Source organism: Magnolia sinica, chromosome 3, assembly GCF_029962835.1.
Source record: "Magnolia sinica isolate HGM2019 chromosome 3, MsV1, whole genome shotgun sequence".
Classification (NCBI taxonomy): Eukaryota; Viridiplantae; Streptophyta; class Magnoliopsida; order Magnoliales; family Magnoliaceae; genus Magnolia; species Magnolia sinica.
The window spans coordinates 67,294,673-67,322,163 of record NC_080575.1 but is presented as its reverse complement, the minus strand read 5'-3'; the positions used below and the strand labels follow the sequence as shown (position 1 = coordinate 67,322,163).

Sequence of the window (27,491 nt, the reverse complement as noted above, 5' to 3'; positions counted from 1 at the left end):
CCACTTACGCTCTGGTTGTGTCAAATCTTCCCAAAATCCAAGCCTCGGAAAAAAAAAAAAAAAAAGGGTCCTAAATCCACCTCACTTTCAATTTCTTAAAAAAATAAAAATAAAATAAAATAAAATAAAAAATAAAAAATCAAGAAATAGACATTTTCATATTTCAATTTTTTTTATTTTAAACCTTAATTTTGCACTTTTTCCAAAAGCACTCCCTGTGTCAGCATTAATATCACTTATATCACCGACACATGGGAGATTTATGCCTGCAATACAATCAATATTATTGACATACCGAGATCTATCAGCAATACACAAGATAATATCGCTGATACAAGAAGAATCCCTAATTTACAGATGTTTTTGTATCGGCACCCTAATCAGAGGTTGAGATTATTAAACCAATGAAATTGTGACTTCAGAAAAGGTGAGATTTGAGTTAATTTTTGCTACTTACACAGTCACTGAATGCCTGAATATCATGCGAGATACTCTGCAACGTATCAATTAATTCCCCTTGTCTGTTATGCTGGATAAGGGACATTCATCATCCAACACCTGAAACAAAGCAGGTTAGAAGGTGGATCCTCTCCGTCCATCTAGTGTGTTGTGTCCGTAGATAGCCCTTGGTTAAAAATCACATCCAAAGGTTCATCCTAGTTGTCAGATTCCAGTGGTCAGATTCCAGTTGGAACCCCCTTTCTCGACTCTGGATTCTCCTTTGGATAGGACTGTCCATTTCGCTTGATTTTCAACTGCAGGCAGTTCAGGGCAAGGACCAACTACATGGGCAGTCTAGATACACCATACCACTAGCCAAACGTCACTTACTGGGCAACCAACCGCACTTCCCGATGGACTTGAAGTTCCTGCAACCCCTGTAACAGGCAGCCCTCTAACCATAAGTGATGCCGGGTCCACCATAATGTGTGTGTTATCCACTCTATCCATCAATTGTGCCACCTCATGTTAGGACATCATCTCAAGAATCAGGCAAATTTAAAATTGAAATGGGCCACACGACAAGAAACAATGAAGATTGAACCCCCACCATTGAAAACACGGACCACAGAAGTTGGAAAGCTCTCTTTCCAGCTCACTTCCAGTGAAATGGAGCATCAATTAGGAATTTTATTATTATTATTTTTTTTGAAGACAGGCTGTCCCCACCTCTTTTTTTGAAGTGAGACTAACCCCTGCGGATACACACAATCAATAAGTAGGAAGTTGATGTAAATACATTTTATAAAAGGGACGAGCATCTCTTTTGTAATTGTAAGGATTATAAAGATTTCACAAGAAAATAGCAAAGAGACTGTCTAGGTGTTTTACAACTCCACTAATAGATGCTTAAACAGGAATTTCATCTCATTTTACTTAATGATTGTTATGTATCAGAGATCAAGACTGTTGGTTATCTAGATTCTTTTCAATCCTCACCAGACGATATATAATCTGTAATACATAATTACGATTACCTAAAATGAAACGGACTCATTTTCAGGAATCTACCAACCAGGCCCTTACTGATTTCAATAATGACAGACTTGACAGAGCAAAGCAAGCAAAAAGACTGATAATATACCCTCATTCAAACCTGATTTCTCTATGATCAAAACAAATAATCATGGTTTTTAAAATTGAGAGAGACAGAGAGAGAGAGGACTGACTCAAAATGCTTCAACAGATTGGTTTTTAGTGATAAACAAAAAGGAGAGCATAGAGAGTATGAACGGAGGGAACAGAGAGTACAGAGTACAGTATTAGATGACGTGGGAGAGAGTGAATATAAGTCAGTAAATGAATTAGAAACCTTTATTAAGATTCAAATATTTTGGTTTGTTAGATCATTTCTATGCATAATTTAGAAAAAAAAAAAAAAAACTGACAGTATTTACTTTGTTGTTTGTATCCATCATCATTCACCTTTTCTTGTACCTGCCAAAGCCCCAAAAAAAATTCTGTAAGATGTCTTTTAGCTTTCTGCAAACACAAAAGGGGGAAAAAAATAAAAGAACTAACAGATATTATCTCGTTAAAGATTTAAAGGAAAAAAAAAAACAAAAACAAAAAAAAAACAAAAACAAAGAGGTATTTATACAATGCTCAGCACAAAACATTGTCATCTTCATGCTATGCAGGGCCCGTCATTCAGCAACCCAGATAATTCCTGTTGGCCCACTTTGGATGTATGATAAACCAAAACTATCTTCCACTGAACAATCCCAACCATCCAATCAACAAACTTTTGTTCATTGCATTGGGACTGTTGCCATGCTTTCCTTTTAACCATCCCAGTGCAGGCCAATTATTGGATGGATAGGAAGACGGAATTTCTTTGAAGAATCAACCATCCACAGTAGGGCCCACCAGATGAGTCTTTGTAAGGAGCAGCAATCCTTAAGTTTGCAACCGGATGCAACCTAGTGACAATGAAGACTTGCTTTAAAATGAAATATGAGAATTAGGTGACTTCAAAGAGTGCTAACTTATCAGTTATGACAAAACGTGAAGAAGAAGAAAGGTTTTGGTCAAAATTAGCAAGGGAGATGGTAAAAGGTTGTTGAATGAAGATGCATGCATTGGTATAGAAGTAGGACACATAGTTCAAAATTCTGAGAACTTGACTCAATGTCCAGCCATGTGGGAGATGGTAAAAGGTTGTTGAATGAAGATGCATGCATTGGTATAGAAGTAGGACACATAGTTCAAAATTCTGAGAACTTGACTCAACGTCCAGCCATGTGGGAGATGGTAAAAGGTTGTTGAATGAAGATGCATGCATTGGTACGGAACTACGACGCATAGTTCAAAATTTTGAGAACTTGACTTAGCATCTAGCCATGTCCTGTCAACTCAAAGACTCAATCCAGTCTTTAATGGAATCAACTCAATATTTTAATAATTAAGTTTATAGTATTTACTGCATTTAAAATTGTTGGAGACACAAGTATTAATATATCCATAAATAACAGCTTTGCATGGTGCACTGGTTGCATCTGTGTCCATTTATTTGAGTTCACCTATTCGATTCTCCTCTGAATTTTTCTTGTGAAAGAAGAAGAAGAAGAAGAAGAAGAAGAGTTGAATGGTTCAGCGACTTGGTCAAGTCATGCCAAGTCGCATAGAGTTGGCTGAGTTTTTGAGCCAACTTGACAAGTCACGGTGTGTCTCGACTCTCGACCGAGTCATACTGTGTAGTGAGTTCCCATGGGACTTGACCTGAAATCTCCCCAAATTGAGTATACTCAGAGGAGTTTCTAGTCGACCCACAGTTTAGTACTATGATAGGAGGGACCTCAGACACTAGGGGTTGGGAGCACATGTATCTTGCAGGTTGTGGGAACAGGATGATATACCTATAGAAGTGTGGAAGGAGTGAAATCGGATTGTTTGGTTAACTAGTCTTTCAATAAAATACAGACAAGAAATGCTAGATGTGTGGAGAAGCATCACAGTAGCTATATTTACAAGAACAGAAGAGATGGACGAAGTTGCACCATTAATCAGTGGATCCAAACTATGAGCCACATTATGAAGCTCTAGGGGAGGGTGGGACAAAGATTGAGACAAGAAACAAGGATATCATAAAATCATTTTAGCTTCATGCTAGGAAGATGAACAACTGAAGTTATTTTTCTACTCAGACAATTGACGGAGACAGAGAAACGGGAGGAAGAATTGACACGTGGTTTTTATTTACTAGAGAAAGCACGGAATAGAATACCTTGACAAGTTATGTGGTGGGTTATAAGGAGAAAAGGGGTCCTAAGAGGCTATATCTACATCACTAAAGAAATCTACGAGGGTTCCATCACAAGAGTGAGAACATGCTTTGTGAGATTGTACTAAGTAATAGTGGATCTTCGTCAGGTATCAGCATTAAATCCTTAACTTTTTGTGCTTGCTACAAATGAATTAACCACTAATTGGGGATGAGCTCTTGGTGTATGTTGTCTACAAGATGTAGTATTGGATGATGAGATTATAGGAGGAAAATGATGAATATGAGATTTGGAGGAAGGCTCTAAGGAAACTTAAAAGGACCTGGATTGAGGTGGTAAGAAGGGATATGAAGGCTTGTTCACTGAGTGAGGACAGGGACTTCGATACAATTGAATCGTGAAATAGGATCAGTAATGCCAATTAAATAGCTAGGACATGGATATGGTGATGATGACGACAAACATTTGGTGCAACCCGGTTATCGAGTCAATGAAACCTCGATACACAAATCATAAGAAATGGACAAAGAATACATCCACAAGAATAATAGCGTAGAGGGTGAAATAATTTTATTGATATCAAACTTATTGTCTTACAAAATTTGAGAAAAAAACTCATAATTAGCCTACCCCCCCGACCCTAAATGCATCTTCAATAAGAATCCCCCCGGCTAAGAGATTGATTGCAAATCAATCTAATCTAGCTAAGACGGTAAAAGCCTAATAATAGTAGAAGCAATTGTAGGAAATAATCCTCCAAAATCTTCAATCACATCTTCAAATTAGCCCTTGTATCTTCAATCACATCTCCCCATATCTTCAGTAACAATGTTTTGTTTTTTTAGGACTCCAGTTTTAGCCTCAACTCTAGGAAATTATTTTGATTTTGGCCTGTAACTTCCTCCTCTTAGAAAATTCCCAAGTTCTGAGTAGCTACTATCTGTGTTTTAAGTATCGACGATATTGACTGATATATCCCACGATATATCTTGTATCCCACCTGTGTGATATGGAACACACAAGTAGTGGGATATATACCATATGTTTGATCTGGTGAACATTTTCAATTTCCGATCCTTTTTTCTGTAAATAATGTTAAATCAGTGTCCAATTGTTACAAATTTCCCAATTTCTCGTAAATCGGTCGCAATCTTTGTGTTCAAACATAAAATTAAACATGTATGTGACCTGATCTAACGATTCTTCTTTTGCTTTTGAATGTATTGTTATAGTGGGATATATCCAAGGTGTTCCGTTGCGGTATCAATGGGCATAACAGTGCCCACCGTTACCGATACGGATACACCCTGTATCGACCGATACGGGGCCGTAACGGCCGATATGGGGTGTGTAACGGTGCAAAAAAAAAAAGGGTCAAAAAATTATGGAAAAACATTCATTAAATTCGGAATATTCTAAATATTCCAAATGTGCATTTATTTATAATTTGGAACATGTTTATGGTGGTGTAACAGTTCACTCTTTGGTGAGAAGTTGTATCGGACTGCCTGATGAACTTGTGAACCTGACAACCTAGTATTGGCTATAGATCTTTTATATTTAATTATCTAACTATATAATATCAATATGAATTAATTAGAATAAATCTAATACTAAAATATCTCATATTTGTAAGTAGTGGTGTATGACATACCTTGTGACTTGTGTACATTTTATTTCAACATACAATTTAGGGACTTTTATGTCAAATTATGTAATTCATATATCTAACAAATTAATATAATTTTTCCCAATAAATCTTAAGAAAAAATTTGAAATTATATTCAAGTAAATAGTGTTGTCGATTTAGAGCTGATTTGGCGGACCATTTGATGCCCCAAATCAACGTTAAATTCATGCAATCTATTGGCACTTATCTCACTAATGGATTGGTGGATATTTATTGAACAGTGAACAATGAAAAATATCAAATGATCCTATTTAAGAAAAACAAGTGTTTGCAAATTAATGGTGAAAATCATTTAAACAATTTAATTTTGGAATAGTGACTTGGCAACAATAGTGCCATAATTTAATTTATTAATTTTGAGTTAATGCATGCCTCATGGACAATTTTTACAGCCATGTACATAGGGCCCACCATGATGTATGTATTTTATATCAATGACATCCATCCGTTTCATCAAACATTTTAAGGCATGGTCCAAAAATGAGGTAGATCCAGATCTAAGGTGGACCACTAGCGGGTGAGGCCTTGAAATTTGGGTCCACCTTGATGTATTTGTATATCCGTGCCATCAATCTATTTTGCCAGCTCATTTTAAAGCATGATCCAAAAAATCAGGCAGATTTAAACCTTAGGTGGACCACTAGTGAATGACGCCCTGAACATAGGACCCACCTTGATGCATTTGTTGTATATCCATGTTGTCCATCCTTTTTGCCAACTCATTTTAGGGCATGGTCCAAAAAATGAGGCAAATCCAAATCTTTAGTGGACCACACAGTAGGGATTGAATTCCCACAATTAAAACTTCTATTATTATTATTATTATTATTTTTTATTTTTTATTTTTTTAAAGCTGCGACTTGTGTTTTCCTTGATCCAGGTCCATGCAACCTTATCAATAGTTTCGATGGTAAATAAACATTATAGTGGGCCATAATAAGTTTTTAACAGTGGGCATTCAATCCTACTGTGCGGTCCACTTGAGATATGGATCTGCTTCATTTTAGGGACCATGCCTTGAAATGATCAGGAAAAACTGATGGGTGGCATCAATATATAATACAACACATAAATCAAGGTGGGTTGCATGCACAAAAACAATGCAAGTGCACAGTGGGCATTCGATCCTACTGTGTGGTCCACTTGAGATCTAGAGTTGCTTCATTTTAGGAACCATGCCTTCAAATGATCAGGAAAAACTGATGGGTGGCATGGATATATAATACAACACATAAATCAAGGTGGGCTATGCACTAAAACAATGCAAGTGCACAGTGAGCATTCAATCCTACCGTGCGGTCTACTTGAGAACTGGATCTGCTTCATGTTAGGGACCATGCCTTCAAATGATTAGGAAAAATTGATGGGTGGCATGGATATATAATACAACACATAAATCAAGGTGGGCCACATGCACTAAAACAATGCAAGTGCACAGTGGGCATTCAATCCTACCGTGCGGTCCACTTGAGATCTGGATCTGCTTCATTTTAGCGACCATGCCTTGAAATGATTAGGAAAAATTGATGGGTGGCATGGATATATAATACAACAAGTAAATCAAGGTGGGCCGCATGCACTAAAACAATGCAAGTGCACTAAGCGGCATGCGCCGCAGACGACTTAACAAAATAAGGTGCGTGGCTGTTTCATTTTTTTTCGAGACTGAGAGAGGGAGAGAGAAATGAGAGGGAAAGAAATGGAAAAAGAGAGAGAAGGAGAAAACGAGAGGGAACAAGAGAGAGGGTGGAGACGGAGCCGCACCAGAGGGGAAAGAAGAAGATGAAGAAGCAAGAGGAGGAGCTACAGCGGCACCGCGGGGAGTTGCAACAGCGCCGCGAGGAGTTGCAGCAAGAAGAAGAAGAAGAGGAGGAGGAGGAGGAAGAGGAAGTGGAAGAAGAGGAAGCGAAAGAAGAATCAGGTTAGTTTTTTTTTTCATTTTTTCTTTCTTTTTTTTCTATTTTCTTTAAGGGTAACGGCCATTATGCCTTGTAACGGCCGTTATGGCCCCAGTAACGGCCATTTCGGTTCCATTTTCTGAACCTCCCCGTTTCAGCCTCGTATCGTGTAACGGTAACCGCTGTTACCATTACGTATCAGCCATTACGGCTAATACCTAACCGATTTGGGACACCTTGGATATATCCCATATGTTTGATCTAGTGAACATTTTCGATTTCTGATCCTTTTTTCTATAAATAATGTTAAATCAGTGTCCAATTGTTACAAATTTCCCGATTTCTCGTAAATCAGTTGCAATCTTTGTGTTCAAACATAAAATCAAACATATATGGGACCTGATCTAACGATTCTTCTTTTGCTTTTGAATGTATTGCTTGTGTTTCCACACGTCTTCTTACATTTATAGATTATATGAATAGACTTTGAATATACTCGAATCAATTCAATTAGACAACGCATGGATTAGGACCCCATACAAAGAAAACCTACCATGTGCACTTGTTTTTTATAATGTTTTGATTTATAAATGTGCATTGATGTCTTTTTTAACAATCACTGAAGTTTCATTGAAAAATTTGACCAATTTCCCAATGTTTCCCCATGTTTCCAATAATCAATTCAGTTAAACAACGCATGGATTAGGACCCCATACAAAGAAAACCTATTATGTGCACTTGTTTTTTATAATGCTTCGATTTAAAAGTGTATTGATGTCTTTTTTAACAATCATTGAAGTTTCATTGAAAAATTCGACCAATTTTCTAATGTTTCCCCATGTTTCCAACAACAGTGATACATTACACGATACAACCGATACATCCCATGCAATAACCGATATGCATCCGCATCCCAAGGGTGCGATAACATAATGTGATAATGATATTTTGAACACTAGCTATTGTATTATTTTATACGAAGTTTAATTTTAGCTACTATTATCTTCTTTAAACATCAATAGAGGATGGAGATGATGGCCTGGCAAGAATGCTCTTGCTAATTTAGATCTAGAAATCACTTTTTTTAACATTGATAAATTTATTTATGAAAGGCCGCAGCCTAAAATACAACACCCGGAAAACAAAAACAAAAATGAATAAAATTACAACTCAATTGATGAGGACGTCCAAGCACTTATGGCTAGATGATCATCACATGGGGCCCACAGCGCCCCAGTCGCATTCCTAGCCATCGTTGAAGACCCCACACTGGGTAGATGCATGTAGGTTGCTTGTTTGGAGTGTTTGGAGCATTGAATTGCATAGGCGTATCGATCAGCCCATTGGATCACACACGATAGACCTTTGTACCACTCTTGATTGTGGTCCACCCCATTAGCCACGAATAGTTTAGGATAGTTTAAATTTATTTGTTTTGAGTAGTTTTTGTCATTTATTTTATTATTTTTGGACTATTTTATGTTTTACTTGAGATGTGATTTTTTTTTTTTTAATGAGAATTCTTTCATGAGAGAGGTTTTTTTGTAAAAATCTCTTTCTGAGACTATAAAAGGTTTGGGATTATTATGAATCATGAATATCAAAAAAAGTTTCCACTCTTTTGCTATGTGATTTAGTAATTCATCCTATGATGGGATTGATGGTGTGAAGCCATTTGGGGAGTGATTCCCTTGGTTATCCTCTTGTTTTGTTTCTCTCTCTCTCAAGATACTTCTCTTCTCATCTCTCTTTCTTCATCTTCTTCTTCTCTTTCTTTCTTTCTTTCTTTTTTTTTTTAATGATTCTAAACCAACTACACCTAACTGAACCCAAGCTCTAGCCGTGAACAGTGTTCATAAAGACAGCCCCAATCTGTAGCCCCCTTGCTTCGAATCTTCGACTTCCCTCTTCCCTTTGATCACCCATCACCTTTTACATAACCCCTAAACATAAACCACGAACCCTAACCTAAGATTCCCAAATCCCAAAATCCCTAATCCTCAAATCTGAACCTTAATCTGAATTCCCCCAAAATCCTATAACCCTACACCTAATTTCCCAATTTTCCGTAACCTATTAACCCTAAACCCTCAAATACCTATCCCCAAAATCCTAAATCCTCAAATCCATATATCGAAACCATAAATTCCTAGTTTGCTAAATACTACAAACTTATTCCCCACATTCCCTAACCCTTAAAACAGCTCGAAACATGCGAAACCCTTAGAACTCAAGTGATTCCGTGAATGTTCAGATTTAATACCTATGCTAAGTGGGAGTCCTATCTACTACACGATCCTAATTACTTGATATCTACCACACGATCCTAATTACTTGATACTTTAAAAGAATCACAATGCCGGATTGTTACATGTTTTGAACCTTAACATGTTATAAATCTAAGTTTCTTTAATTTGTGGTAGTTTAGTGTTATTTTGTCTTTTGATTGCTCTAGTTAATCCGCTATCTAGTTTCGACGCATCATATTAGGTTAGATCATCCCGTCCTACATCATCAACCCAACTGATTGGGAATTGAACAAGAACCTGTATTACTATCATCCATTCCATAATAAGAGATTTAGCCCTTTTGAACACCTCCCATGCTTGCCTCATCCGATTCCTAAAACATCGATCATTCCTGTCTAACCATATGCACCAAATACAAAGCCAATAAACATAAATGCCAAACTTTTTTCCCCACCTTCCCCTTACCCCCACCATGCCATGCCAAAAATAAACTATCAGTAGAACTGGGCGATACCCATGCTACTTCAAATAGATTAAAAAATGACTCCCACAATTTTTAGCCAACGAGCAATGAATGAAAAATTATCCACCGTTTTCTCGGCATGATAGCACATCAAACAAACAATTGGAAGATCCATTTTCCTTATCCAAAGGCTGTCAACTGTTAAGACCTTACTATTTCCCACAAGCCATGCAAGAGCCGCCACCTTTAGAGGGGCACCGTAATGCCAAACGAATGATGTCAGGCTGACCCCTCACTATTGTCATCGCCACTCAGCAAATCGTTAGAGGAATTCATTGAGAATTTACCTGATGTAGAAATCACAATACATTTATAAACTGACGCACAACACCATTTTTAAGTTGCAATGAGACACCTCTAGGAAATTATTTTGATTTTGGCCTATAACTTCCTCCTCTTAGAAATTTTCCTTGTTTTGAGTAACTACTTTGTTATTTTCTATGAAGTTTAATTTCAATTAGTTACTATTATCTTCTTTTAACATTAATAGAGGGTGGAGATGATGGCCTGGCAAGAAGCCCTTGCTTTTTTTCTTCTCTTTTTTTAATCTAAAACTCTTATAGTTCATTGATTGCAAAAGAGTCTTACAACCTAAACAGGGGGCTCGGCCAAAAAAATGGGCCAAGACCCAAGGCTATACACTGAAAACACATTCGGGACTCCCGCCTCAAGGGGCCTCCTATCATATCAACGAAAGAAAACAGCTAAAGCTAAGAAAAGCGAACCACACCCAGTCCTGCCCTGTCTAAGACCAGCTCCCCACGAGAGATAGTAGGGAGGTCTACTAGTATCTGAAAACACCTGTTCTGCTGATTTGCGCTGCCCCAGCGGGCTAAGCTATCTGCCACTGCGTTGGCTTCTCTGGGAATATACTTGATGGACAAGGATCCAGTGGCACTGAAGGTGTCAAAGTGATTCTTCCAATAGAATGCAGAACAAGGAATATTCCCCGCATTGGAGAAATGGCCAGCCACCGCCTGCGAATCTGTCTCTGCCTCAACGCAGGAAAACCCAAAGTCTTTACAAAATCTGATGCCGTCGATGACTGCTTTTACCTCCGCCATAAAACTGGACCCCACCCCATAAACTCTAGAAAAGGCAAACTTGAAAACACCTTTGTCGTCTCTGCAAACTCCCCCGCTCCCCGACAGCCCAGGATTACCCATGGACAAACCGTCAACATTTAACTTCATCCATCCCCTGGGGGGCCTGGTCCACTTCACCAACATCATCGGGGGGATGGAAATACTCCCCGGCCTGAGGCCAAGGTCTACTATGACATCTCTATCAGCCTGGGTTTTGGGTGGAGGAAGGGGGAATGTGTTGGACAAATGGAAGAGCCAGTATCAGATCTATCTGATGGAGTGATTAATCCTGAGGGGAGCACCTTCAAATCTGGACTCGTTTCTAGCCTCCCAGATTTTCCAAAGGATAATGGCCAGGTTGAGGCCTCTGATGGCTCCCAAAGAGAGTAATCCTTAGCCACAACCCACCATTGGGAGGCTCTACCCACCGCCAACTGATTGGGGAGGAATGAGATCGAAAGAATGGCCGAGAAATGGGCCCAAATGGCAGAGGCAAGCTCCCCTTCGGCGAAGAGATGGTCAATGGATTCTTCTTTGCGGCTGGTGGAATTGCAACACACACAAGAAGAGGCCATGCGAATGCCTTTCTTCTTCACACAGATGTCGACCGGAATGGCGTTATTCACGATCTTCCAAGAAAAGACGGCGATTTTTGGAGGGAGAAGAGGGAACCACACCCATTTGGCCCAGCCGCATGTAGTACCAAGGGGCCGGATTAGCTGCCAGGCCAACCGGGTGGAGAAGAGGCCCGACTTCTCTCTAGTCCAAATGACTTGGTCTTCCCCGTGGCTGAGGGAGATACCTTCCGCAAGCACGTGGTTTCAAACTCCATCAGGAAGGAAAGTGGGAAACAAGGCATTTGGGAGAAGGCCCTCTGGGTTGATGATGCGATTGATCGCCAAGACCTGGGGTCGAGGGGAGATGCCCTCTTGTAACCAGCCCACGAGAGGGCCCAGCCATGTCCAGTTCTCTATCCAGAAATTGTTGCTCCCCTCCCCCAGCAACATACGAGAGTTGTCTATGACGAGATGAAGAAGTTTTCTGGTTTGCTTCCATGCTGGAGAGTCCGACTGCTGCTGTCTGGGGATGTCTTGAGGTTGGTTTATGTTGTATTTGGCCCTCATGAATCTCACCCAAAGACTATTATGGTGGCCATAGAAGATCGTCCAGGCCCTCTTTAAGCTGAGGGCCTTAGAGACATCCCTTAAACGCTTAACACCCAGCCTGCCTTCCTATGCAGGGGCGGTGATAGTCTTCCAACTCACCCAGTGAAGGTTTTTTCTCCCTTCCGACCAGCCCAAAAAAAGTTAGCGAAGCCTTTTTCTAGGGAAGCGAGCGTCTTTTTCGGGATGTCAATAGTGGCCACAGTGTGAATAGGCATGCTAGAGAAAACATGCTTGATGAGAGTCATCCTGGCTGCCTGATTGAGGAAACGAGCTTTCCAACCCGAAATGCAAGATAGAATCTTGTCCACCAACGACTGGAAGGAGGAGGCCCTGTTTCTGCCTTTGGACAACGGCACCCCGAGGTAACGGAGAGCCGAGGCTGATCTCAAAATGCCCAACACCCTCTCTAACCTGCGGATCCGGTTATCCGTCATCTTGGAGGAGACGATCAAACTGCTTTTGACGAATTTATCTTGAGGCCTGAGACATCCATGAATTTGTGAAGGAATTTCATCAAAATTCTAACTGAGCTGCTCCCATTGGTGAAGATTGTTGTGTCATCAACGAAGAGGATGAGGAGGTGGGAGACCGTCATGCTATCTCTGATGGTCCTAAACGACTGGCAGATTTTACGATTGAACAGGGATTTGAGACCCCTACCGAGAGCTTCCATGACTAGGATGAACAGGCTCGGAGAAAGGGGGTCTCCCTGTCGGAGCCCTCTTTCCGATTTGAAGAAACCCGAGGTGTCGCCATTGATGAGCACCGAGAACCAGGCCCCTGACCAACATTTTTCAACCAAGCTGATCCATGAATAGTTAAAACTGATGCTGAGGAGGACCGCCCGCAGGAAAGACCAACTGACACTATCTTAAGCCTTCTCGATATCAACCTTGATGATGAGGTTGCTTCCCCGAACCATCTTGTCTATATCACGAAACAGTTCCTGTGCCAAAGCTATGTTGTTCGCAATAGACGCCCTTGGACGAAAGCCATTTGCTCATCGGAGATGAGCCTAGGGAGAATGGAATTTAATCTCGATGCAATAACTTTGGAAAAGATCTTGTAGACGCAATTGTAAAGACTAATAGGCCGAAAGTCAAAAAAATATTTAGGCGCGGAGCTTTTCGGAATTAAGCAAAAGAGGGAAGTTGAGAAGGCTCTAGGAATCGTACCTTCCTGGAATGGGAATTTGGTGGGGTGGAGAATATTGGCTCCCACAACCTCCCAGCACGCTGAAAAAAATGCGCCAGAAAAACCATCAGGCCCGGGGGCCCCATCCGTAGGAGGCTGCACTCTTCACTTCCTCCATTGACGGCAAGGGCCATAAGGAGGTCGTTGTCTCCAGGGGAGACCAAGTTCGGGATGATGCTAAGGAGATTCCCAACCGGTGCCACCGCTTCAGACGTGTAAAGGTGCTTGAAGAAGGTAGCCACTTCAGCTTTGATGCAGTCCGGATCAGCTGTAGATGTCCCATTGTGCAGTTGAATCTCTCTGATGAGGGTTCTTCTGATGCGGTTGTTGGTAGATGCATGGAAGAACTTGGAATTCCCGTCCCCCTCCTTAAGCCACTTATTTCTGGATTTCTGCTTCCAGAAGATTTCTTGGAGATTCTCCAAGTGACGCAAGGCTTGTTTCTCGGAGTCCAGGAGCGAAAGGATGTGAGCTGAAGGATTGAGGAGTGAATCCTTCTCCAGTTGCTCAACCCGAGCTGAAGTATCTTTGATCTGGCTGAAAATATTCCCAAATTCATCTTTGTTCCAACCGTTAAGAGCATCTTTAGTGTTCTTCATCTTGCACAAGAGATGAATCATCGGGTTGATGAAAATATCTGATTTCCAAGCATTAGCAACAATGTCCTTGAATCCTTCGTGCTGTGTCCACATCCGTTGAAAACGGAAAGGCCACAAGGAGGAGGTGGCCGTGGGAGGCGAGGATAGGAGAAGGGGACAGTGATCGAAGTGGATACGGGGAAGGTGTTGCACGGTGAAGGACGGAAAGCATTGCAGCCACGCAGAAGAATAAAGGGCTCTATCAAGCCTCGCCCATTTCCTATTAGTCCTCAAACGATTGTTGCACCAAGTGAAGGCATTACTCGAAAAACCAGCATCAATAAGACTCGTCTGGTTGATCGCGTCAGCAAATTCGGTAGAGCTCAACCCCGCGAGGGAATTCCTACCTATCCTCTCCGATTGGGACGAGACCGCATTGAAGTCCCCACAAACAATCCACGGCCCAACTAGGTTATTCGCTTGGCTTGCCAAATCAACCCATAGCTCCCTCCGGTGCAAGTAGGAGCACTTGGCATAAACACAGGTGAAAGGGAGGGGAGTACCAACATTCGGAACTTTGGCCTTGAATGCTAGGAACTGGTCAGATGCAGACAACAAATCAATGGAAATAACAGATTGATGGTAGACCCAAATCTTCCCACCGGCTACTACATTGGAGATAGAACAATGAAAACCTAGCTTTAGCCCTGTTTTAACTCTCTTGGAGTTTGCCACCATGGGTTCAATCAAGATCACAATGGCTGGTTTAAAGGAGCTGATGAGTCTTTTCACGTGATTGATCGAGAGAGAGTTTCCGATTCCCCTCACATTCCAAAGGAGGATACCATCCATCAGATACACTTCCTGAGTTAACGGCCTTAATACTCTTGCTTCTCTTTCTGCCCCTCCAGGACTCTAAGAAAATGTTGAAGTTGTGGAGACTTTCCTTGTTTATGTTCTTCACCTTCTGAGATGTTGGGGTCTACTTCTTGCTTAAAAGCGCTTCCTGACGAGATGTTGATATGCCATTCGAGGGTTGAATTTGGCTCTCCCACTGATAAGGGACATGGGTCCTATTAGGGGAGGGAAGGAAGAAGGTTGAAAGGTCCACATGAAGTTGTCCCATGTCGACATGGCTGGGTGAGGCTGAGGCCACCATGTCTTCCAAAGTGGGAGACACTGCTTCTGGAGGTTGGGCAATTTGCCCTGAGTTTCTTGGTATAGCTCCCTCTGATTGGGAAATAACTCTTCTGTGATAAGTAATGACCTTCTTGGACTTAACAGGACTAAACTTGGACTTAACAGGACAGGGCTAGCTTTGTAATCCTTCTGGCAGGGGGGGAGAAAGCATGGACTGGAGTTGGTGGCTAATCTCTCACACTAGGATTCAATGGGGTCCCTGCTACCAAACTGCGAGGAGGTCCTAGGATTGTGGATCGAGCTGATTGCGGAGCCTCTATGGGACCTCGTCGCTAGCTCAGCTTCTCTGATCAGGGAAACAATAGCAAACAGGCGAGGGGAGAACGGTGTGGCAGGTATGAAAGAGCCTTGAGTAGAGCTCGATTTCGCTGGGATGTCGGAGGGTGTAGGAGAAACATCAGTCAGGAGCCTAATGCCGAGGCGATCCGATTGGCCCGACGATCTCCAGTCTTGGGAGGAATTTCGTCGAACAGGAGAGAAGCACTCCTGATGGGTGTTCCTATCTTGGTAGAATGATGCCAACACCCACTATTTGGTGTCCTGGAAGTTAGGCAAAGAAGGCTTGAGGGTAGGGAAGGGATGTGAGAAGTTGTGGAGATTTCCGGCTGGATTTTCAATTTCCGCAAAGATCGAATAGGAATCCTGACCCACCCTGAGATCAATCACCTTAAAGAAATCTCTTCCAGGCTTCAATTGAATCTTGACTCTTGCAAATACCTGGAAAATGCCGTATCTGGACGCTGAATCTATTTGCATGACCTTGCCATAGTGCTGCCCAATATCTACGATAACCGATTCGAACCAGGCATGAGAGGGGATCCCATACAGTCTCACCCACACTCCTTTGTGGCTTAATATGGATTCCGGATGCCATGTTTCTAAACTCTCAAGGCCCATAGCCGCATGGAGGGTAGCATCAGAGGAGAAGTCTCTCAGTTCCTCATCAAATTTGAATTGTAGGAGGAACACTTGTGGAGCTATCCTAACCACGTCCACTGCGGATGCAACGAATCTGGATTTTCTGAGGGATCGAAGCAGACAGATGATCGGTGTGCTAGGGTGAGATGTTTAACCAAACAAAGCTAGAGACAAATTCTTACAGCGGAGGTCGACCGATGCTCTGTCCATTGTGACCAGGAAAGATTCTTTCGCTGACGGTAGGGAGGGAGGGATAGGGGGTTTATCCTTGAGAATGTCTCTGTAGGACGACGGTTTTGGGCCGGGTGGAATCTGTGGAGCAGTGGGAGCTTTGTTGACCTTGCGAGGTTCTATTTTAGGGATAGCGACTTGAACTGTGACCAACCTCCCATCTATCCTCTTACTATTTAGTACTACGATAGTTGCGCGAGCATCATCTTCGTAGAAGAATCTAACGAATGTGTACCCTTCGGTTTCAACGAACCCGGGAATGTGGGTTGATAAACTTCCATAACCTTCCCATATTTCCCAAGGATGCTTCCAATGTCTGCTTTGGAGCAGTCAAAAGGCAGGTTGGCAATGAAGACAGTGAATCTGCCTGATATCCGGGCGCGCACAGCACCGCTGAAAGGGGGGGGGGGGGGTTCCTAAACCCTTTAATGAACTGCTTGTTCCTTTCGACCCTTTCCCATCCTTGGGAAACCCCCCTGACTGGAGGTCTCCCTCTACTTCTCCCTGGGGGGTAGTGAATACCCGGTGAGGGTGAACGCCTGTGCGGGACTGTGGATCGTCGCTTCTCCATCACGCCATTGTTGGCATGGAGAGAGGGGATGGCAATGGTAGGTTTCTACTCCTCAGTTTGAGAATCGAGAATATAAGCCCTTGCTAATTTAGATGTAGAAATCACAATATGTAGCAAATTATGCAACACCATGTTTTTCATTAAGAGGATATGAACCTACCCCCACTATTCTTTTCATATATGGTATAGATGATGTTTTCCAAACATGTGGGTGTTAGGATACATTTCAATTCAATAATGTCCACACACTTGTGTTTGCATATAGAGCTCTTCGGGGAAGTCAAGCATGACTCTCCGCATCCATGTTAAACAATGACACACAAGCTAATTGTTGTGCGGATGCCTTAGATTCTGCACAGTCTGCGAGTTGAAGTAAGGCTCTGTCGGTCCAACCTATAGAGTGCAGGATTTCTCAGTCAAAAGTCAGGAACTGAGTAGGACTGTCGGTCCGACCAAAGGTGAGCTCAATCAGACCAACGGATACTGACTTAGTTACGCACTTTTGCGTAAGTCAAGCTATTTAAGTCCTTATTCGATTAGGGGTTTTACAGGACAATTGTTTTCTCCCATAGGGTAAGGGTTTTACATTGTGAGAGGGTTTTCTACACTTGTAAGGGCTTGGGAAGAGATTTTTCTCAAGGGCTAGGGGTTTTCCTAGCAGTGTCTATTGCAAGGGGAGATCAGATTGCTTCTATAATCCGAGAAGGGGAGTGGTGTGACTCAAAGGTTTAGATTATGATGGAGATCTTTGTTGTTTTGTGCCGTGGTTTTTTCTGAAAGGGTTTTCCATGTAAAATCGTGTGATTGTGATTGCTTGATAGGTTTTATTCTAGTTTAATTCTTCTATTTTTGTTGAACGTGCTTCCGCAAAGTGCAAGATTGATAGTGGTATTAGATCTGAATTTCTAACATCTGGGGTTGATCCGGGTTTGTTGTGGGCTCGGAATTACAACACAAATGTTGAAGTCGCATGGATAATCCCATCCCATTTCGTGATAGCCAAACTGCAATGCAGATCAGAAACGGAATGTGTTCTGGTAATGGAAGGTATTAAACATTATGACACTAGAAAACCTAAAATGCTAACAAGTCCATATAGTTGTATGGTAATGCCCAAAGATGCCTTACTATATTAATATTAGCTCATAAAAGCATAATAAACATGGAAGGAAATACATAGACATATACAAGAGGATAAAAACTAAAATGGAAAGTCCATTCAAGTCTATGATATCTAACATATCATAAAAGTGGATGAATCTTACAACTTGGTTTGCACCCCACTAAATGGGGTCCGCAATGCATCGTAGTGTCCATAACCATGATACAAAACACGGATCGGATTTTCCTTGCCATACTCCTGACCATATTCAGCTATAATCTTGAGGCTGCCAGAATTATTATCATGCATGAAAACAGTGATGGGCATCCTGCAAAAGGAAGTAGCCTGTAAATGCGCGAGCATTTTACAATCAACTCAAGGAAGCTAGGAAATAGAGAGGAAGGCTGATCGAGATGAGCAATTAAAAGAATAAGCAAGCAGCCTATTAGGGACTTAGTTCGTAGGGGGAAAGCTGAAACTCACTGAAGAACATGTGAAGACAGGGGAGGGCTGAAACTCACTGAAGAACATGTGAAGACATGAGCAGCTCGGGCTCTCCTCCCCAGATGTGTGGCTGTCTCATCTGCACAACATATGTATCAAAATCACCTTCAAGAAACCTGCAAGGAACATAAAAGTTATAAGATGACATTATTTGTATTCTAGATTAACAATCATAACTCAGGCGGATGTGCATGATGTTACTTATTACGCTTTAGTGGAAAACAGAGCCTTGCTGAGATGAAGAGTATCTCAGTGTGCATATGCCAGCATTGCACATTGTGCAAGATCCCGGCCAGGAATAAGGTGAATCCCACAGTGAATATGCTCTGGTCAGAGGATGATTCTAGTTCACTCATCCCGCACATGTATTTTGAATCTACACCATTGGTCTTTTTTTCTTGCTTGTCTTTCTCATACAAGTGCCCAACAGTCCAACCTAACAAGTGGGCTGACCGATCTTTGGGTCAGGGCATGTTTGGTGGGCCTGCCTGGATCTTACACATGTATGACATGTTGAGACATGCCAGGATCCTCCAGTCCCCTTTTCTTGAATATCTTTCTCATTTCTCATGAAAACAACTTGCCAGATGGTTTGAAATTAACATCGTGCATTAAAGATCAAATGAAGCAATTAATTATGCCATTACTTTTGTAATCTTTTCTTAATGCATACACACCATAAATAAATAATGTATTTGATTGAGAGAACAACCATGTTTCTACCCAAAGCTTAACTAATCATTGACTCCCCATAGTAAAATGCAAGTAAACCTTTTCCCAGCAGCAAAAAAATTAGTGAAAAGAAGAAAGATCAAGTGGTTACAAGAACAGCTGGCAAAATTTGTCAGCATGGCCATCTTTAAATCCATCCATCATAATGGAGAACAAGAAAAAGAAAAAAAAAAGGGAAAGGGAAAGAGAAGGAAGAAAACAAAGAGATTGTAAGGGTTATCTATGCCACCAACTAAAGCTATTATTTATATTAACCCTAAACACCATATGGTACACCGCAAGAGTACAGAAGATAAGTAACATGCCCACATTCCTTATGCTCCCCCTCAAGTTGGAGCACAAACCACTCAAACCCAGCTTGCCCAATGTACAATGAAAATGTGAAGAACTTGAAGCCTTGGTGAGAATGTTTGCGAGTTGATTATCTGAGGAAACGAATGGAGTACACAATAACTCTAGGGCAACTTCCTCACACGAAAGTGACAATAAACCTCAATATGTTTGGTCCTCTCATGAAAGACCGGATTAGAGACAATATGAATTGCAGCCTGATTATCAGAGTGTACTGGAATGGGCGAAGAAACTTAAAAACCCATTTCTAGAAGGGGAGTTATGAGGCAAACAATTTCACACATGGCATGAGCCACTGCACTATGTTCAACTTCAGCAGACAAGCCACAGTTTGTTTTTCCAAGTGACCAAGTCAAGTTACCTCCCACAAGGTGCAATAGCCGCTTGTAGACCTCCTGTTGTTTGAAGGCCCTACCCAATCTGCATTACAGTTTTCAAATCTACATTACCTTATTTTGAGTACAAGAGGCCTTTGTGTCCCTACTCCCTACTCATGGCTTAGTGGTAGACTCACAAGAGTTTTGACACTAAGGTCACGGGTTCGAGTAACCATTGTGGTGTGCACGGAGAAAGAGGCCTTTTCCAGGATCAAATTTTGGTGTCCGATCTACCACCTCTAAATGATAAAAAGCATCGGGCATGCATGAAATGACTTGTCGCATTAACAGCATATCCAATGTCTGGCCGAGTTATAGTCAAATAAATGAGCTTACAGAACAGACAATGATACCCATCAGAATGACTTAGAAGTTAGAACTTCAAACTAATTATCATGGAGATGATTATTCACTTTGATAGGAGTCTTAGATAGCCCAGTACCCAACATGCCTGCACCACTGAGAAGATCTAGATCATACTTCCTCTGGAAAATAAATATGCAATGCTTGGACAATGCAACTTCAATCCCAAGAACGTACTTTAAAGGCCCCAAATATTTTGAAGGTAACCCAATTGAAACTTGACATTGCCAAAGCCGCACTATAAGATAGGAGAAAACCACAACCGAATCCTATTTTTTCAATCACATTCTATGAATATTTTCCCAATACAAACACCGTTTGTAACTTTCCATCTTTGAAGGCTTTCATTCCCTTTTATTCAAATAGGGATGTGCTCTTTCTAAGAAAGTACAGAAGGTCTGAAATAAAAACTGTCCAAAGAAGAGAACAATTGATTGAGCAGAAACCCAAAGATCTCTTGCATCAAAGTTTGCTTTAGTAAACAAATCCTTTAAGCTTCAATTTGATGAACAAGTAAATTCAATTGCGAACATTCAGTTTAATTGAGAGGAGGTGAGAAGAACTAATGATGTTTACTAGTATTCATAATGAGTAAGTAACCCTTAAATCGCGGTTATGCTACTTCCAAGTCAGCTTGAAAGTTACATAATTGCAATTTTGAGCCCACACACTCGATACGAATGTTAAGAAAGGAAATCACTGTTTTGGTTTTCCACTTTATAAAACTAGTAATTGCAATTCAATTTGAAAGTGCAACCAAACCCACCTTTAGTGTTTGACCCTCATGCACTTGGTTTTGATTTTGTGTTATTTATAACATTTCAACTTTAAGAGAAACTTTGTACTCTTTTGTCTAACTTCCGCATACTTTATATGGGTGAATCAACTAATCTAATTCTTAGAACATTGAACTGAATTCCAACTTGTTAATGGGGTTTGCATGATAAAAGAGAAGGAAGAGAATAGGAGAGAGAACACCCTCTCCTCTTACCTTGCCATAAAAAAAAAAACTCCTCTCCCCTTATTATAAATATAAGGGAGCCTATAAAGAAAAGGAGTATGGTACTCCTCAGTAATACACACCCATAAACAACATATATACACCCATTTCCCACATAACTTATAATCTATCCAACCTAAATCCTTATGAGTTCAGTATAAAGAACAATCTGCAGTCCAAAAGTATCAAAAAATTAAACGGCTATTGAAGTGTACCCACTTCCTTAGCCTTCACATTCTGCCTTTCCTAGCTACCTAGTTACATTACTTAATAATTATGAATTTATCACTCAACAGGAAAATATATAAAATAAACAATTGTGAATTGATCAAGGTACAAGCAGCGAACCAAAGATATCGTGGACTAACTTGAAGAGAGAGAGAGAGAGAGAGAGAGAGAGAGAGAGAGAGAGAGAAACTAATCATATTTAAAAGAAAACTAACCATTCAGTATCTGCGCGTCTCTTGATGAGTTCATCTACAACCTGTCATACCAAATGCGCAGTTAGTCATAAAAATAAGGTAAAGTAAGAAGCAAATGAATTCAAACTTGACAATTGATGAAAAAACTAAGGAGATTGAAAACAAACCGACAACAAACTCTTTCTTCTTTTTCTTCTCTTTACTTTTCTTTTCTTTTTTTTCTTTTTCTTTATTATTATTATTAATATTATTTATTTATTTTACTACTAGATAATTGAAGATTGAATGCCTGGCCCCATCGTTATACACTCGGGATCATCAAAGGCAAAGGCTCAACTTCAACTCAAAACAACCAAATGACCAACATGAGCCCTGATAAGGCCATTGGCAAGAGTAGAATCTCAAATCTTACTCTCGCCAATTTGGCAATTCTGCAAGATCTGCTATTCATCATGCAAACCCCACTGCAGATGTGCCATCTTAAGGCCAGTTCACTCATCGGGGGGCATGAACATTAAGGGCCCGTTTGGGTACCACCAAATAAGTTACTTTTTTTCTAATTAAAGCAGTAGATAAGTGACTTATTTGAGATAAGTAAGTTTGGTTTATGATTAGTTATAAGTAACTTTTTTACTTAAAATCACTTAATCACTTCAGTTAATTTTTTTAGATTTTCTACTTTTCATAAGTTGCTGAAGAGAGGCATCAGGAGAGATGAAAGAGATGAGAAGCTGATAAGTATGTTGTTTGCCAAACATACTTATCTTCTTAATAAGTAGAAACTAAGATAAGCTACTTGTGGAATAAGTAGCTTATCTTAAGCAACTTAGGATCCAAACGCCCCTAAGTGTGCAGCATCAGCCATTTTTCTAGCCATCCATCTTTTGCACACATGGGCCCACTCAGTGACAGGACCAACCTATTTTCTGGTCACAGCCAATACATGCTTGAGTGTACCTGATGAACAGCCTGGATCTAGCATGGACGTGACACTGGTAGTGCGAGTAGGTTCCTAGATACTACTCACATAATCAGCAGACCAAACTTGCCATTTTAAAATATAAGGTCAGGTTCGAAAGATGGAAAATTGTGCAAAAACAAACAATGGAACACCTTTAACATTTTCCCTTCTTTTAAAAAAAAAAAAAATCAGTGATGGAACACTTTTGGTAGATCAACAAAAGTTAGTATGAATGTGGAACGATTTAGCAAAATAAATCCCATAGAAGCTGCAGGTCCAGAAAGATAATGAATGAAAAGCAGTCGGCACTTTTAGAATTGCCAACTTGGAAGATGGAAATTCTAAAAATATTAACTACACAATTCAGAAAATGTCTTCTGTTCTTACAGATTTGACTTAAATATCTTACAGATTTGACTTAAATAGAGCATTTTGCAAGCAGCTGCTATTTTCACCTAGAGGAAGTGCGAAGTTACTTATATTGCTTACTTTGGACCTCAATTCATCTGCCAGTTCTTTCTGATGGCTTTCACTTGGAGATGGCTTTCCTGTTCTTAAGCAAGCACCATGAGCCACAGATCTGAACAAGCATCTTCCATCCCCAGGGATGCCTGCAGCATAAGAACAAAAATGTGTTAGCTCATCTTCACACAGAAAAGGTCTATTGGTACAGGACAAGAGACCCCTAGCAAAGCATAGTAATGTAGGGCCAACCCCACAGCCTATCTGGTTGGTAATCAGTCCCACAAAATCTGTTTAATGGCCTGATTCGACATGTGTGTGGACTTGTGGGACCGACAGCTAACCTGATCAGACTAGTGGGTCTAAAGGTGATCCAGTCAAATCACATAACTTACACATTTGCACAACACTCATGACTAGCATACTTAGCAAGTTAGTTTCCATTATTTTCCAGTTTAATAGAAGCTTCCATTTATTTTTATTAAGATATTTGTTTAGCAAGTTGAAGACAAATGGTGTTATCATTAAAGTAGGAAAGTAGATGGTGAAGTCCAACATATACAGGCCTACATATGGACTCAATATATGTTACTTTTTAAATAATTTCGGGATTTCTGCTTCCAGTGATTAGAATAGTAAGTGATACTTCTACTTTCTTTCTAGTGGTGTGATGTCCTATAAGACTGTTCAAAGTCTTTTTTGGTATTTTTCTATTGTGTGGAGTTGCCGGAGGAATTTTCATCTGAATTTCGGTGCCTCTAGTCCTCATTGACCATGTCTTCTTAATCATCATTTGGTATCATAGCAGGTTCCATTCCTTGGACTTATTTTTCCTTTTTCATTAACTGATTTTCTGCTCATATTTTGTCTTCTTCATCAAATAGTTGGTTTTCAGAGCATTTCCTAATACAAAAACTGATTCAAGAAGCATATTTGCTCCTGAATCAATTTCTTCTGCAAACTGTTGCTGGAAAAAATAAACCGTAAATAGTATTTAGTGTTTACAGGTGAAGCGGTTGTTGAGCTGTTCAAGCTCACATCCTGTCTATCAATGTGGCTTATTCTGATTAACCAAGGATTAGCTGACCTCCCCCAATGATTGATTACAAAGGGAGGAGCTCTCATTCTTTTCAACAACTTGCAGGAAATAAATCAGGGTGATTGAGGGCAAAGCTTCTTCAGCAATGGTCACTGAGTGAACTCTATTGGATGGGGTGGAGAGCAAAACATGGCTTCTTTGAGTTAAGTGGTTTCTTCTTCTTCTTCTTCTTCTTCTTCTTGTTCTTCTTCCCTCCCTCCCTCCCTCAAGGATTCATTTGGAATAGATGTGTGTGTCAGAAACTCCACCCAAGGATAGTGAAATAAATTGCCTGAACAACTAGAAGATTAAACATCGTCATCTTTACAAAGAAAACATTGTATAAGGCATAAACAATGAGTTAAACATGGATAACACATGAGCAAAAACAACAAACTATTCCCTCTATCTTATCAATAAGTTACATATCTTAATTAAGCTTCAAGACAAGACATGTTACAAATCTCGAAAATATAACTTGCCAATCTTATTCTTCACTATTAACAGACCACAAGTTCAGGCAAACTCCCTAGTAAATTGTGTCAACCCCACAAATTGTTTAATTAATATGCCAGTGGATTTGAAGCATCCAATCCATGGGCCACCTTTTGGATGACCCATAACCCAAAAGATGGTACCGATCAGCGGTTTACAATTATTTAATTGATCACCTACTTTCCAATCGACGCATATTGCATACTGACCCTGCTAGTAGCGAGTCGTTACTGGTCGGTTCTCTATGGGCCCCACATGATGTATGAGTTTTATCTATGCCGTCCATCCATTTTTCTAGCTCATTTGAGGCAGATCCAAATCTCAGTTTGACCACACCACAGGAAAACAGTGGTGATTGAACACCAACCATTAAAAATTTCCAAGGGCCTGCTGTAATGTTTATTTTACTTACACAAACCAAAAAGGGAAAACACAAATATCAGCCTGATTCAAAACTTTTGTGACCCCCAAGAAGATTATAATGGTGGGCGTTCAATCACCATGTTTCCTGTGGTGTGGTCCACCTGGGATCTGCCTCATTTTGGGCTCACGCCCTAAAATGAGCTGGAAAATGGATGGACAGGCAGGATAAAACACATACATCATGGTAGGCCCCACAGCTTTTCTAGAACAGACAAGCAAGGAAATCACTACTGGCAGGGTCAGTATGCAATCTGCGTCCCTTTCCAATGATTATAATAATAATAATAATAATAAATTAATTGGAGCAGCAATTATTGCCCCAAGCATGATTTGGCCCAGCAATCAACTAGTCCAGATAGGCAAACATTAGTGTCAGTCTTATTAGTTATAAGGATGGCATAGGTTGCTAAATAATAACAGCAATGCACCAAATTCACCCTCCTATAGAAATCAAACATGTTCTGTCACTCAAAACCTTTTCTTTCAAGCAGAGCCTTTTCTTTTCTTTTCTTTTTTGAAGGGTATTCTTTCAACCAGAGCTTATATCCATTATCCAAAAAGTCATTAAAAAATAAATTAAAAAAAAAAAAAAATCAACAAACATAGGGAAGTGAGATCCAGATCATCCATCAGGCGGGGACCACCGGTCCACTCATCAAGTGCGCCACATGTGCAAGGAAAAAAAAAAAGTCAACGGTCAAGAAAATGATGATCAACAATTTACATTCGATGCACACGCATGCCTAACATAAGTAATGGACCAGAAAGATTTTTAGAACAGGCTGTAGGCCCCGCCTTATGCGCAGCCCAAAACTCACACATGCTGCAAATTGCGTCTTCAACCTATCATTGTGTGGATCGCCTGAGCATTTCCAATAATAAAATAGATGAAAAACTAGCAAACAGGCCTCATCGTGAAGACTAATTTTTAACGTTAACATATCCAACGGCCCCCACCAAAGGTAGTAATTCCAAACAAAAGCAAAAACAGAAAAAGAATAATAATGATAAATAAATAAATAAATAGAATACCGAAACGAACCTAAGCCACTATCCATACAAATTCCCACCAGATTCAAAATCCAAGACACCAAAGATGGAACGACAGACAAAAACAAGATCCAGAAAAAAGCAAACCGTTTTATTTTAAATGGACGAAAGGAATTCGTTCTCCAAAACAAGAAAGGAATAAAATAAGAAGAAGAACAACAACAACAACAAACACACCAAGAAAAGCACAAGATTCATCCCACATGATTTTTAAAACAAAATCAAATAAAGACATACAAATTGTTTGCAGTCGGGGGAGATCGTTACCAAACGAACATTTGGAATCGAACATGTCTGTGGAAAAACTTTCCCTAATTTTCATACAAAATAAGCTCTTTTTTTTTCTTTTTTCTTTTTTTCTTTTTTTTTTTGAAGTAAACTTAAGTAGAAATGGAGAGATAGAGAGAAAGAGGAGGATTGAAAATATCACCTGTTTTTTGTCGGATTTGAGAAGGGAGAGGAGAGAGTTCTCCATTGGAATCTCGTTAAGAGACGGAAAAGGATAGTCAGAGAGAAAGAGTATCTGATTCGGTGCGATTTTATGGAGCGAAAAAGAAAACACTTCGATTTTTTTTCTGTTTTTGGAAGGAGAAAAAAACAGGACTCGATTTCCGTAGTGACCTGTCAACGGTACTCGTCAGTTATGTGGGCCTCCCCATGTTATCTGATTTTTATCCATGCCGTCCATCCACTTTTCCAGCTTATTTTAAAATTCCAACACAAAAAATGAGTTGCATCTAAATATCATTTGAACCACACCAAAAGAAACAGTGGCGATTGAATGCTCACCATTAAAAAATTCCCAGGGGCCATAAGAGTTTTGTATCAAGTTGTTATTAGTTTTGTATCAAGTTGGTTTTTGCGTTTTTACTTCATCCAGGTCTTTGTGACCTAGTCAAAGGGTTCGATGACAAATAAGCATTAGATTAGGCCAAGGTACCTTTTTAATGTTGGGTGTTCAATCACTATTATTTTTCTTTGGTGTGTTCCAAATTAGATTTGGATTTTCTATTTTTTAGCTTATGCTCTAAAATGAGGTGGCAAAGTGGATGGACGGTATGGATAAAGCATACGTCATGCTGTTGGGTACACATTACTGACCAGTACTCTCGCTCCTGAAAGGGTTACCACCGAATCCGAGTC

At 40.3% G+C, this 27,491-nt stretch overlaps 1 protein-coding gene across 7 annotated transcripts; it reads right to left on the bottom strand.

Moving 5' to 3' along the window:
• Window positions 1-441: 441 nt before the first annotated feature.
• On the bottom strand, window positions 442-26,772 carry LOC131239998 (OVARIAN TUMOR DOMAIN-containing deubiquitinating enzyme 4-like). 7 transcript variants are annotated; one of them, XM_058237975.1, is made up of 7 exons: window positions 26,586-26,731; window positions 23,330-23,451; window positions 21,901-21,941; window positions 18,652-18,750; window positions 18,294-18,458; window positions 1,899-1,983; window positions 442-878 (listed from the first exon to the last, which is right to left on the bottom strand). In XM_058237975.1, the coding sequence occupies exons 1-6, from the start codon at window positions 26,668-26,670 to the stop codon at window positions 1,923-1,925; spliced, it is 573 nt and encodes a 190-aa protein (XP_058093958.1). In that variant the 5' UTR covers window positions 26,671-26,731; the 3' UTR covers window positions 442-878; window positions 1,899-1,922. The 7 variants fall into 7 exon arrangements, with proteins under 7 accessions (XP_058093958.1, XP_058093961.1, XP_058093959.1 ...); XM_058237978.1 differs by having other exon boundaries at window positions 445-878; window positions 1,899-1,938; window positions 26,586-26,729; XM_058237976.1 differs by lacking the exon at window positions 442-878 and having other exon boundaries at window positions 1,790-1,983; window positions 26,616-26,772.
• Window positions 26,773-27,491: the final 719 nt, after the last annotated feature.

Excerpts from the sequence above, each read along its gene's own strand:
- LOC131239998 (XM_058237975.1), bottom strand. The coding sequence starts at position 26,670 with ATGAAAATTAGGGAAAGTTTTTCCACAGACATGTTCGATTCCAAATGT. Across the intron at positions 18,751-21,900 it reads AGACGCGCAGATACTGAATG|GTTTCTTGAAGGTGATTTTG; the intron begins GTTAGTTTTCTT and ends TGTTCCTTGCAG. Across the intron at positions 1,984-18,293 it reads AGTGGGGTGCAAACCAAGTT|AAAGCTAAAAGACATCTTAC; the intron begins GTAAGATTCATC and ends TTGTGTTTGCAG.